The 14,361-nt window shown below is 44.6% G+C and overlaps 1 protein-coding gene across 1 annotated transcript in view; it reads left to right on the forward strand.

The window, feature by feature from the left end:
* LOC124625460 (nephrin-like) overlaps positions 1 to 14,361 on the forward strand; it is a 548,360-nt gene that overhangs the window by 457,762 nt on the left and 76,237 nt on the right. The window contains exon 9 of the mRNA XM_047149172.1: positions 13,280 to 13,439. Coding sequence (XP_047005128.1) covers positions 13,280 to 13,439 — 160 coding nt within the window. The remainder of the gene's footprint in view (positions 1 to 13,279; positions 13,440 to 14,361) is intronic.

The following is a 14,361-nucleotide window of genomic DNA, read 5'->3' on the forward strand; positions in this document are numbered from 1 at the left end:
CATGTACTTTTATCAGACTGTACATAGGTCCCTGAAACCCTCCCTCCTCCTCACCATCCCCCACTCTTCTCCCCACCTACCTTATCGGTGAGAATTTCAAATTTTGGCGGGAACTTCTTTGTCCCAGGTCTGTGCAGAAGTCCCAGCCCAGCTCCCCCCCGAGAATTGGCGAGAAATTAAAAACTGCGGTGGCCTATACGGGACTCAAACCCTGGTCCTTCGGATGGGAAGCCCAATTGCGTCCCACAAGACATGGAAACTGCCCTGATTCCGGAAAGGAAGGTTAAGTTAGTGTACTTTATTTATTTTGGTTGGGAAACTGAAGTAAATATCGGTCCTAGCTATGTTATTAATCATATAGGCCAGTCCTAATTACACAATTATATGCCCCCTTGGAGACACACTCAAACTCTAGTTCTTGGTGGGAAATATATTCAACTGACGAGATGCTGGTGTCAGACAGATAGGACTTCAATAAGTGTACTATCTGTAAGCTTACAGCTGAGGACAGTGTCTATAGCAGTTTGACATCAGCGTTTGCTACTGATGCCTGCTAGACAAACATCCTGCAGTCCAGCTAATTGCTACCACAGCTGATGGAAAAAATGATCAGTGTTCTAATTAAACTTCAAAATTATCGTGAAAATACCAGCACTCCCAACAAAAGGGTCGTAATGCAATGAAGAAAATCATCGTACCAAAAGACTGCAGAGGCAGCGGTAGTTGAACGTACACTCTTCTCGATTGGCGTTCATGAACTAATCAACTTGGAGGCAGTCTTACACCCCTTCTATCCCACATCCCTCCCTTCCTCCCTCTCATCACTGTAGACAGGGATAGAGGCCGGTTCTATCTTCCCAGTGATGGTCCAAAGACAGATCCTTCTGGTGACATTGACATACTGTCTCCAGTCTGCAGAATTCAGACACAAATAGACAAAAGGTAAGAAGAGAACTCTGCTAGGAATCAGGTAAACATATCTCTCGGAAAGACTGGACCCCTCTAGAATGACAACGGAATTCTGGAAAATGCTCCAGTTCGCTTTTTTAATTGACTAGATGCTGCCACCGCGCCCTGCTTTGTGGTCTACAGCCCTTCCACCGCTGCGTGAGCTTGCTGCGGTTGCTGACCGCCTTCAGCCCATTGTCCGTCATCACCACAAAAGCAGGTATAGTTAACTAAAGCTTAGGAGAAAAATGGAAGGCCGCCACAAGTGCTACTTGTTCGTCTAAAATATAGCGACACAGCCCTGCCCACACGTGACGCCACATGGTCAGGGCGCAGCTGGCTGCATCATCTATCTCACACAACGTATAAACATGCCTACAATGCCTCCAATAGGCATGATATTCTGTGATGGAGAACGATTTTATTTAACGTCAATGCATCTCTTACAATCAAGCATCTATTTAAAACGAAAACACAATCGCGACGATAGCAGATGTTCTCTTTCCACAAAAAGGAAATATCGATAATATATCTTGCATCGAGATGTTATTTCTGTAGCTGGATGAAATTAAATATGCTTACATCTCCTACAGAATCGTTTTGCGACGAGCTTTTCGCTCTTTGCGGGTCTGTTGCATTGTCGTATAAGCTGTAGAAATCGAGACTTCACGCTTCGTAATAGGCATGCATAGTTGTATGTGTGTAGAGATATCAGTGGCGGACGGTTGCGGTTATAATGCATAAATTTTTAATTCTTCATTTATCAATTAGGTTGCATGGGATGCACACTATGTAGGTACAGGGAAGAAAACTCTCACGTCCAGATTGCTAAGTGCTGCTGACACACTATCAACTAACGAATAGGCAGTCATCTATCCAGACGATCACACAGGAAATCCAAATTCCACCAGGATCCACTGCAAGTACTATGACAGTTAGGCGGGCGTAAGAAAACTTGGGTTTCATAGTCGAGCGGCTGCTCATAAGCCACACATCATGCCGGTAAATTTCAAACGACGCCTCGCTTGGTATAAGGGTCGTAGACGTTGGACGATTGAACAGTGGAAAAACGTTGTGTGGAGTGATGAATCACGGTACACATCCGATGGCAGGATGTGGGTATGGCGAGTGACCGGTGAACGTCATCTGCCAGTGTGTGTAGTGCCAACAGTAAAATTCGGAGGCAGTGGTGTTATGATGAGGTCGTGTTTTTCATAGAGGGGACTTCCACCCCTTGTTGTTTTGCGTGGCACTATCACAGTACAGTCCTACATTAATGTTTTAAGCACCTTTTAGCTTCCCACTGTTGAAAAGCAATTCGGGGATGGCGATTGCATCTTTGAAATCGATCGAACACCCGTTCATAATGCACGGCCTGTGGCGGAGTGGGTGCACCACCGTAACATCCCCTTAATGGACTTGCCTGCACAGAGTCCTGACATGAACCCCACAGAACACCTTTGGGATGTTTTGGAACACCGACTTCGTGCCAGGCCTGAACGACCGACATTCATACCTCTCCTCAGTGCAGCACTTCGTGAAGAACGGGCTGCCATTCCCAAGAAACCGTGCAGCACCTGATTGAACGTGTGCCTGCGAGAGTGGAAGCTGTCATCAAGGCTAAGTATGGACCAACACCATACTGAATTCCAGCATTACAGATGGAGGGCGCCATGAACCTTTAAGTCATTTTCAGCCTGGTGCCCTGATTCTTTTGATCACATAGAGTAGGATTTTTAGGTGCTGAACCACGTAACCGAAGGAGTATGTACTTACTCTCTACGATCATTTCTTTCATGCTGGTACCTTCCTGTTTCTTTCCTAGACAGGAGTAATGCTTCATGTTTGATAGCGAGGTTGATTTGTGTGGAATATTTCAAATTCCATCCGTCTGGATCTCTGTCATGTATAAGCCATATATTTCTTCTGAACCGTCTGTTATATCACTGCATCACTCTCATGTCTATTATACATCGACTAGAGGCTCTACGCTCCTCGACATGCACGCATCTCGTGAGCTCTTGTACTTTTGGATGACTGCTGTGGCTAAGATTGGTGCTGCAGGGAGGATTGGTAAAGGACAATGTAAGAGGGATCTATCAGTCTCCGACTTTATCCTACAAATGAGAGAATACCCTGTGCCGCCCATCCACACAGGGAGAGATGGCCAGTCGTAATCATCATTCCTGCACTAAGATCGATGCACTGTAATTATATAGATAACTTAATTGCGTCGGTATAGGACCATGAATTCGCAGTCTAGTATGTAGTCGTTGCAAAATAGCGAGGTTGGTGATTTAGCGTTGATATACGTATTGGGAAGCATTGTTCTGTATCACTGGCTGGCGTTGAAACTAATGGAACAACTGGTACGTATATGGTCAAATTGATGTGCTGCACAGTCATCTAGCTGCACTTGCAATTTAGTATATGGTACTTGCTAATTAGAGGAGGGGTGATTTAGCGATAATGCAGAAACTGGGAAGCACGCTGTTGTGTCATTGGCTGGCGTTGAAATCACGGAACAATTGGTAAGCGTACTAAAGTTGATCGCGCTATATACTGCAGTGCGTATTACAGTACACCGTCCCATATACAAAATGACTTTCACAACCCGTCCATCCGTTAGTACACAGTTTATTACCGCAAAATGACTGACTCACACAGCTTGGTTGAGATCGAAGGAGGAGGAGATTACTGTTTAACGTCCCGTCGAAAACGGGATCATTAGAGACGGAGCACAAGCTCAAATTAGGGAAGGATTGGGAAGGAAATCGGCTCTACCATATCAAAGGAATCATACCGGCATTTGCCTGAAACGATTTAGGAAAATCACGGAAATCCTAAATCAGGATGGCCGGAAACGGGTTCGAACCTTCGTTCTCCCGAATGAGAGTCCAGTATGCTAACCAATGCGCCACCCTGCTCGGTTGGTTGGTTGAGATGGAGGGAGCCTTGGCGGAACATTAGATATCTGCTACTTGTCACTATGGAGCATGGGATGAAACGTAGATTTCATCATCTTCAGACAGTTAATTGGAAGAGTTCCTCAATGCTACAGACTCGCCCTATTTACATATGCTGCGATGCCCTGCACATCCTTTAATTTTTTTTTTCACCAATAACATAAAACTATTCCTTATTATGTCTACTATCTCGCGCGGGTTGTGAACGGCATCTTCCGGCGGTGGTCGATAACGGAACCGTAAACTTGTATACGACCGAAAAATGAGCAAACAATGCTTGTCGAGCCAGCCGCTGTGACCGAGCGGCTCTAGGCGCTTCAGTCTGGAACCACGCGGCTGCTACGGTCGCAGGTTCGAGTCCTACCTCGGGCATAGATGTGTGTGATGTCCCTAGGTAGTTAGGTTTAAGTAGTTGTAAGTCTAGGGGACTGATGACCTCAGATGTTACGTCCCATAGTGCTTAGAGCCATTTGAGTGCTTGTCGAACCGAAACACCGATACATTGGCTACCCCGTCGCTGTGGAAGATGAGCTTACCTGTATAAGGCTTCCCCTTCTATAACTGCAAACGCTCTAAAACGCCACAAACTCTTACATGTTCCATATGTTGCGATGTCTTCCACATTTTTGTCAATTAGAAATATCGATACTGTTTTTTATTCATACCGACCAGTGTGTTGCGGTTGCTGCATTGTTTACACCATGCGATACTCAGCTTTCTGTGAGAGCCAAAGGATTGAAACGTGTTAATACCATTTTAACACGTGACACAGACCTCGAAGCCATGGTGAAGAAACAAAGTGAGTGGCAGTGTACAAAGCTCTAGGCGTATCCTGACTGAATATGTTACAGCCGAAAAAACATTATACTAAATTGCTGAAAAAGGACCAATACAGAAACTCACTTTCTCGATTCAGGTCTGCTGGATATGGTCGTCTTCCAATACAGTCGACAAACGTTATGCAGATCTGTGCGAGCGACTTCTAGCACTGGCAATGTGCTCCACGGGGTGATACGTGTATATGTAATAATTGATTTTTCGATACATCAGAAGAGAGGGACAAGGTGAAATCTTATAGAAGGTTCTATAATAAGGAGTGGTATAACTGGTCAAAGTTTAGATGCAGATAGTTCTCTCAAAACTACGGCGATTTTGCTCGTAAAAGCAATGGAAATCGGATGTATCCATTCTCGTAAAATCACGACAGTTCTTGTTATTATCGTCACGATTTCATGTTTGAAACATACATGCTTCCGCAAGTCCATTGTTATTTTATATTTCATAATCTCCAATTATAAATTAGACACCACTTGAATTATGGCTCGTTGTGGAACATAGAAGTGATAGTGTTTTATTCCGCCTGACATGTGAGTAGATTGCGTGAAACGGGCTGTGATGATAAAAAAGCTTACAAAACTGGAACACAGTGGTCTAGTGTGCGATAGAAAGTTTACAGGCATGTCGGTAGAGGGGAGTTATGGAACAAAAATGTCAAATGTAAGCATGCAATCGGTAATCGGTTTCTATGTCATGGGAGAAAGTTAGAGACGTGGAAAAACCTTATAGGAGGGTCCATCACAAGGGAGAATCGCACGATTTCTTTCGTAAACGCAGTTGTGGTAAGGCTTCACACTGGTATCGGGACTTGCCAACGTGTATAAAACAGCAACGTCTACTTGAATTATAGCATGTTGTTGTCGCACTTAAAATGATTGTGATTTCTTCTGACGTGTGAGCCAGAGATTGAAAGATTCTTTTCTCGAATGTTATTTCACGTATCTGAACACACAAGTGCATTACAGTTTATTTACAGACACTGTTTTGCACTCAAGAGACAATCTCAGGTCGTGCAATTTGTTCAAGAAGCTGAAAGAAATCGGTTAATGTAGATGTATTTTTCTTCGGAGTGTAAATTATCGCTTTATCTTTACTCCGATGGCAGTTTGGAAATAATGAGGACATTCTCCGTGATTGGTAATTTTCACAGCAATAGACCGGAAGCTTTTTTTCTCAATTTTACGCCGGGTGGACTTGTGTAGGGGATGTATAGCCTGACTTATCGAAGTAATCTGCGGTGATGCACTTCGTTGGATGTTGCAAAATAATGAGGTTCGAAATATACCCTGCAGTCGAACGTAAAATCTATGCGGACCTTGCTCATAGAAGTAAAAGAAAATCGACTGGTCCTATTTTCGTGGAAAGAGGACATCTATTATCGTGGCGACTGTGTTTTCCTTTTAACAGATGCTAGAGTGTAAGAGGTGCATTGACATTAAATGAAAGCATTCCCCATCACAGAACGACAGTCCTATTGTGGGGATTGCAGGCATACCCAGGTTGTGTGTGAGGTCACCGACGAAGCCGCTGCACCCTAACCAGGGGGGCAGCGTCCTGCGGTGTGACTATGTCGCTATATTTTAGACGAAAAAGTTCCACTTCAAGTGGGCTTAAATTTGTCTCTTATGGTTTAGGTGACTATACGTGCTTTTGTGTTGGTGAAGGACCGTCGCCTCAAGGTGGTCAGTCACTGCGGCAAACTCATGCCACGCCGGAAGGGTGCAGTCCGCAAGGCAAGGGCACGGAGGTAGCTGCTGACATTTTGATAAAGCGAACTGGAGCGTTCTCCAGAATTTCATTATTGTTAAAGACAGGTCCAGGCTTTTGGGGAATATATTGCAAGCGGCGTTCTCCTTGTACCTTCTGTATATCTGTGACTGATCTCCCCGGACTGGAGACAGTATGTCAATACCACCAGAGTGATCTCTTTGTGGACCACCAGTGGCTAGAGAGAACAGGCGCTATGTACAGTGAGGAGAGGGAGGTAGGGATGAGGGAAGGAAGGGTGGTTAAGTCTGTCTTGAAGTTGGCTAGTTCATGAGTGCCCATTGAGGAGAATGCACATTCAACCACCACCCTCTCTGTAGGCTCTCGGGATGACGATTTTGTTCAGAACATTATGACCTCAGCTGTATGCTTACAGGTAAAGCACTTATTAAACTCCTCTCTGTCTAACACCAGCATCTCTTTAGTTGAACACATTTCCCACCAGAGCAAAAAAATAAAGATCATACGTGATACCAGGGCCTTTTCCTGCCAGTTCATAGGTAAAGGGTTGAGTTTCAGTGCACCTGCAATGGAGGCATACAGTTGTGTAATTAGTATTGATCTGTATGATTAATTACGTAATTAGGATCGATCATTGCATCGGTTTCCCAAAATAAATAAAATAGGGCGCCCTAACCTAATCTTCCTTTCCTGCATCTAGGCAGTTTCCAAGCGTTGGGTACGCACTTGGCCTTTCTGTTCAAAGGACCAGGTTTCAAGTCCTGGGAAGAGTTTCGCCATTTTTAATTTCCCATCAGTTCCAAGCGCGTCTGGTGGTATAATCCTGTTGGATAGGTGCACTTGGGCCTTCCGTAGAGGAGGACCTGAGGTCAAGTCCCAGAAAGGGTACTGCCATTTTTAATTTCTCGCCAATATCCGCTTGGGGCGTGGGGCAGGACGTCAGCACAGCCCTGGTACAAAGAAATTCCCGCCAAAGTTCGAAATTCCAGCTCAAATTTGAAATTCCCCCTAGTAGAGTATGTGGTGTAAAGGGAGGGCAAGTGCTGGGGAAGGGGAGGTTGCAGGTACACAGGTGCCGGCTGAGAAAAGCACATGACATAATCGGTGGGTGGAGTGGGCGTTGTTGGCAGCGATAATTAATTAATCAATTTAATTAATTTGTTAATCAACTTGATATCGAAATTGCACCAGCACCACCAGTATCCTACTACATTTGTCAGTTGCAGAAACGACCACCCTTCATGATCCCCAAAATGTACTTCCTCCATTAATGACAGCTAAATCAAGGTACTGAGGGTTGCCAATTGCCTGTCACGTTTTGAAGCTAGAAAAAAGCACGATCGTATACATATTGCCTCCGTGATGCGACCGTTGCCGCGACTGTGGGCAGTTCGCTGGTAATACCTCGCGTATTTACTCCCATGAAGGGTACCTCCGGTTGTTGTGCAAGAAAATTTGACTGTTGGGAGGAAACAGATCTTTCCTTCTTTTGGTTCCCGCAGCGTCATCTTTGGAGATGTAAACACCCAGTAGCTGACCAAAGAGGTGGCATTCCCCTCCTATGTGTACCCTTTCGGATTCCCTCTCCACAGAAATCTACAGAGGAGTGACTCGACACTGGCCAGTGGCCGAAAGACCTATGAACTATGATTGGTCCCAGATGTAACTACTCCTATTTCGTTCCTACGTAAATAGCGGATAAGCGTTTTCATGAGTCCCGATCGCCTAAAGTAGTGAAACAGAAAGAGAAGAAATTTCGATAGAAGGCTACTCTAGTACCCTGCAGGCGTTCGATCACTCGACACCGTCGGTTCTCAACCTGTTTATCTTGATGTTGTTCGACACCGGAAAGTGACAGGCAGTAATTCAATAGCACGACAAATTCTCTTGTCTCCTCCACGTGTAACCCCGACGCCCTTACATGACGACTTTTGTGACAATGACAACTTTCCAGTGATCCTGTCATTTTCTTAGGACTGCCGAACAGACTGGTTATCATCATGGGCTCTTCGAAGAACCAACTTGCAGCTGTATACCTGTGCCATCTTCTTCGTACGCTCTGTATCGGATCGCATCGAGGAGATTGTAGGAAATGTTTCCGATGCGATCACCCGTGCTCCCTTACTACCACCGGTGACATGCCGTACAAAAAAGTTGCAATAGCTGCTCAGGAGCGCTGAAGGCTCCTGTAACATCTCAACCAACTTCCTGCAGAGACTACACTCATCAATTTTAAGTGTATCATGCAAAGGCTCGTAATCTAATCGAACAGAGTAAGAAGAAATGCTGAGAATACGACTGTTTCCTCCTTCATAGTAGTACTTCTGGCGATGTATCAGTTTTTCTCAAAACCTCACGACCCATTTCGAGAGAACGCTGGCGTTCCCTTCTTACGTGGCTACCTTTGGAATGCATAAAAGGTGAGCACGCTATAGCCTTTGCTTCCAGTTGCGCAGACCTGTGTAATGACTGCTTCAGTATGTGGTAATTGGTTCAGGCTTTTGACTCGTCAGACGTTGTACCCCCAACATCAGTTTGATTCATAATAAGATGATGCAGCATCTGAATCTTATTCAAAGATTTCATCTACTCAGGTACTTCGACCGTATTTGGCTAGAAGATGTTTACCCTCTGCCTTATTAAGACATCATCATCACCTCAATCCTTCAACCACGCCATAACGCAACGTCCAGCGACTTCTCAGCTTCTGCAACGTGCTCTGCAAACTAACTGAAAGGATGGTAGCTGACGGCTGTGATGTCTTCTGAAACCACGGAGCCTTATGTCCCCATAACGGTATCGTTTCAGACGGGCTAGGGGTTGGGGAATGGGTGGAGGGGTGGCGGTGGGGGGGGGGGGGGTGGACGACGACGACGACGACGACGATGATGGTCCACAACCAAGCATCTGATTACGTTGGAAATGACAATCTGATAGGATTTTACTCTGTGTCAGTTTTACATATGAGGCATGCCCCACTGCTTGACACCGCCATATTTGACTATCGTTTTCAAGTCTCCATACCGAATTTTGTTTGTCAGTTCTCATCCCATCTGTTGTTTCGGGATGGAGTTGGTGAATTCTTCAGGTCCCCATGGGTCAACAGAATCGTATCTCACACGGATCTACACACTTCCTCTCGTCATAAATGAACTAGTATCCTCCATCTGACTACTGGTCACACCCGTTTTGTGTATTGAGTATTATTGAATTTGGTATAGTTTGCAATCTGCAGCTTTGTCTCAACGCCAGCTCCAGGGAGCAATCCGAAGGCCGCCGCTTGGACCCTTTCTCATGGCTTCCAATTGCTTCCCAAGGAAACGAGAGTCATGCATTTTTGTCGCCGTACCACAGTCCATCCCGACAGAGATCTCTACTTGGTACCAAGCACACGGACCTTGATGAAGTGTCCCGATATTTGGGACAGCCTCTGATAAAAAGCTGACATGGTTTCGCTATTTTCGTCATCAAATGACTAGCTACATATGAAAGCTCAGCTACCTTTACTTTCCAGCCAACACAACTTGAGGTGCGGATCATATGATGCTACTCGGTATTTCCTTGATCCTCATTCACCCGACTGTTGTATCAGAGTCACGTTTATGGGTCATCGGCACATCTGCTTTGAACCTACTTGACCTGGTGTATCACTGTGGAGTAAGACTGACAACTGGCTTTACCCAGTCTAGATGTATAGACAGTCCCTACGCTGACATGGGGATGCAACCTCATCCGTTCCAACGATAACAGCCCATGCTGACTTATCCAATCACCATACGACAGTTTCCTCATCATCCCACTTAACAAATTAGTTTTTTATAAAACAGGCATTGAGACTTGATACCCACTCTCGGTTGGTATTACGAGTTGTCAGAACTTCTGCTTAACCAATTTAGAATGTGTTCCCCCGCAACCTTTCTCCCTCTCCTTAGTTACTGCCCATACCATAAATTAGAACCAATCTGTTGCAAGAACCTAAGGTTTCCAGGACATAAAGTATCAGTGACGCTCATGACTTTTCGACATCATGTATCTCAGCTCTTCAGGACTATCAGAATACTACCGTCATTTATACTGACAGCTCTAAACCGTGGATAAGACGGGATATACTTTTACGTCTCCCGTAGATCAGAAACAATATTTGTAGCTGGGATCGTGTAGTGATTTTACAGCTGTGTTGACACCATTATCAGAGCTCTAGGTTTTACTAACAAATTTCCTTCGTCCATCTTTTAATTTTTAGTGACTATGTGAACTATCTCTAGGTTATCGATCAATGTTACTCTCGTCACCCTGTGAAATATGCTATTCATGACGTTCCTCCTGACCTTACTCGTTGTGCCTGCTCAGTTGTCATCCCCTGGGTCCCAAGTCAAGTGGGTATCCCAGGGAACGACCGTTCTGCTAAAGAAGCGATTACTTGCTCAACATCCGCTTTGACGGTGCAAGGTGCGGATGTATCGTTGCAATTAAGATATCTTATCACTCAAAATATTATCTAGTGTACTGTTGTTTCCCCTAATAATCTCCAAATTATCCAGGAGCTTACTGTTGCAAGGCACTTCTTCCGCTCTCCCAGAAGAAATATACTGCCCTCTGCCACCTCTTCATCGGTCATATCAGATTATGGCGTAGTTTTGTCTTATTCAATGAGCCATCCGCACCTTCTGGCTGCGTAGTGCTACTGTCAGCAGGTCACATCCTTATGGGATGCCCCCATCTTCTGACTCCCTGCTAAGCATGGTCTTCCGTACACTCTGCTTCTAATATCAGTGTACGATGAACGAAAAGTGAAACTAGCTCTTCCTTTTCTCCGAGGAACTGGGTTTTATTTTCCGGTATGATATTTTAAACTACTTTCAGGACGGGGTAGGGTGGATTTCCTCTTATTACTTTACTTATTTCTCTCTTATTCTGGGGCATACAATGCTTATACTGTGGCACAGATCCAATAGCTTGTAGAGATCTTAGATCTGATACTCAATATCCGTTTGTTTATCAACTTATAGTTTAGCACTCCGTTCCTATATCTTTTAATTAATAATTTTATCAACTCCAGTTTGCGCTCACCTGCATTGTTCCACTGTAGTGTATATTTACACGATCACTGGCACCTTTCGTTTTATTTTGGGTTTCTGTAATCAATACTGCATCCCATGTCCTTTCATCTATTACATTTCAATTCCCCTTCCTTTGTGGATATCACTCCAACGTTCCATGTTATTAGGTTTAGATATTCTCCTACACCGGAGTCCTTGTCCTCTTTCTTTTTCCATTTCGTCAATTGGGTTTCCGTCCGGTAATTTCTGATTTCGCCTGGTCGCATTAAGAGAGCAGCAAATGTATTGCTGGATAGTGGGATTGTCCACCAGCCTCCATCAGGGAAGGTGGCTCCGCTGTGCCTCAGAGGTCTCCCCGCCGCCTCCTCCTTCTCCTCCTCCTCCTCCTCGTTCTATGTTTTTGTGACACACATTCTCAGGCTCCTCTGCCAAGGCCCCTCCGTCCTAGGTGACCCGGCTGTTAGTTACGCTACTGACGGCATAGCCCTCGAATTCACCGAATCTCACAAACACACCCATCAAGTACTAAAGATGCCTTTTTCAAGGTGGTGTCCCCTGTCAAGGTTAGCGCCAGTTCTTTTTTATTTCTTCATCAGACATACAATTAGTACGCTAATAAGGACAACGTTATTCCATACGCATCGGGAAACATTCGTGCAGTAATGTTCTACCGACATGGGTAGATAAACGAAAAATAAAAATAAAGTAATATTCGGCTTACGGACATGAGCTGCAGAAGAGTTAAGCCATGACGCTAGCCACAGAACCATTGCTTCGGCTACACTCGTTACTCTCTAAGAGGCACCTCGAAAATTTTGCCCTTTGTTTTCGCAAAAATTGTCGAATATCTACGGATAAGCCCAGACGAGTCTTCACTTATCTTGTCCCCTCCTCCGCTGAGCGAAATTTCTGGGAAATCGAGTTTTGGCACTTGCAGTGTTCTCCTTGTAAGATCATGCATGTCAGTGACTTCCATGAACCCAAGTTTAGAATGTACTACTTTTCCTGGGCAATTTATTAATGTGCAAGGGCATCAGAGTAACTGATACTTATTCTCTTGAGGCTAAATACATCATGGGATATCGAAGCCTGCCAAACCACCAAGACATTGAGGCTGCAAACACTAATAGGCTTCGACCTAGGAACCCGTCAACAAGAACAGCAAGGACCTATGTACAAGAAGTTTTCAGTATCACAAACACATGGTCTGAAAACTGGATCGCATGGCAAAATCATAACATGCCTTGCATCACACAAAAGCCACCTGAATTTGACCTACGACACAAAACGTGGTCCACTCTAAATAGAATTCGAACTCGTCATGGCAGATGTGCTTACTCCCTGTATAAACGGGGTAAAATACCATCCCCTCAGTCTGACTGCGAAGAAATTAAGACCATCAGCCACATTGTTGAAGAGTGTTCCAGAAAAGCCTATAATGGGAGCCCCGACGATATCCTGCTCGCAACTCCAGAATCGATAAGATTATATTAATAGACTTGATGTTTGTTTGCAATCTTTAAACTTTGCTATATTAGTGATGTTTGTTTGCAGTTATTAACGTTTGTTGTATTAGTGATTTGTCTGTTTCTTTCTTATGTGTCTGTATTGCCATACGATAATAAATAAATAATTGAGGCTAGCGGTACTGAAGAGAGACTCACAGCATATTACCTCACATATCATATACCAGTTCTAGAGTACTGTTTAGTAGCTGAGCAGTGCTTTATGCTGCCGCAGGACGAGGTGCTGCCACAGAACGCGTCTCCGCGCGTCATCCACAGCAACCAGAGCCTGGCACTTCAGCAGGTCACCAGGCACAGCGCCGGACGCTACGTGTGCGTTGCGGCCAACGCCCAGGGGGAGACCGCCTCCAATAGCCTACTGCTGCGCGTAAAGTGTGAGTATTCATTGTACACACCTCACTACATGTCTCGCTTATGAAACTCCCTGGAGGGACAGCCTCCAAGAGCTTCCAGCTGCATATCAAGTTTCAGTCTCGGCTCCACAAATGCCTTCTGACGTTTCCAGAGGGAAACCATCTCGAACAGCCTCCACCTGTCCATAAAGTTTGAGTCTCCACTGTACACACCTCACCACATGACTCACATATGTAACAGCCATGGAGAGACTGTCTTCTACAGCCTTCAGCTGTCCATTAAGTGTGTCTCTACGTTACACTACACACCCCATTATATCGATGATTTGTTACCTTCATAGGGCGGCCTGCTTCTCAAAATGAAACCATATGCATGTCTCGTAATAGTACACATTGCTCACAATTTGCTGTGGATACAACGTCAGGCATTGTCAGGGTCATGCCATATGCAACCGATGCCTGTGCGCGTCAAGTAAGACACTACGCACAATTCGCTTAGTACTCTCCCAACCAACTATCCTAATGCTTACTAGGTCACTATTTCACCAGCGTTCTGTTTTCCATTTTAGAATATGGCTTCAAGTCGATGACGTTCCTTTGTGGTATTAAAAACTCAAGTATATATCAATATTAAGGTCGAACAAATTCTGAACGCTTATTTGTGTCTTCTGTATAAGAAATCATCCAAATAAAAACTACAGTGTTTTATGATGATATCAAACACGAACAGCTGATTCCTTCATAGTTACATACCGAGAACCAACAGACTTTTTTATTGTGTTATATGAACAAACAAGAACCTCACCTTATGCTTCAGTGGTTTCCTCTTTTCAGTCAGCAGGTTTGGAATCACTATATAAAATCGATGTGACTCAATTAATAACCTTGTACTTTGTAAAATTAGTTGACGATTGGCCTCCGAGCACCGATTGTTAGATGTCTG

This window comes from Schistocerca americana, chromosome 1 (genome assembly GCF_021461395.2).
Source record: "Schistocerca americana isolate TAMUIC-IGC-003095 chromosome 1, iqSchAmer2.1, whole genome shotgun sequence".
In the NCBI taxonomy this organism is placed as follows: Eukaryota; Metazoa; Arthropoda; class Insecta; order Orthoptera; family Acrididae; genus Schistocerca; species Schistocerca americana.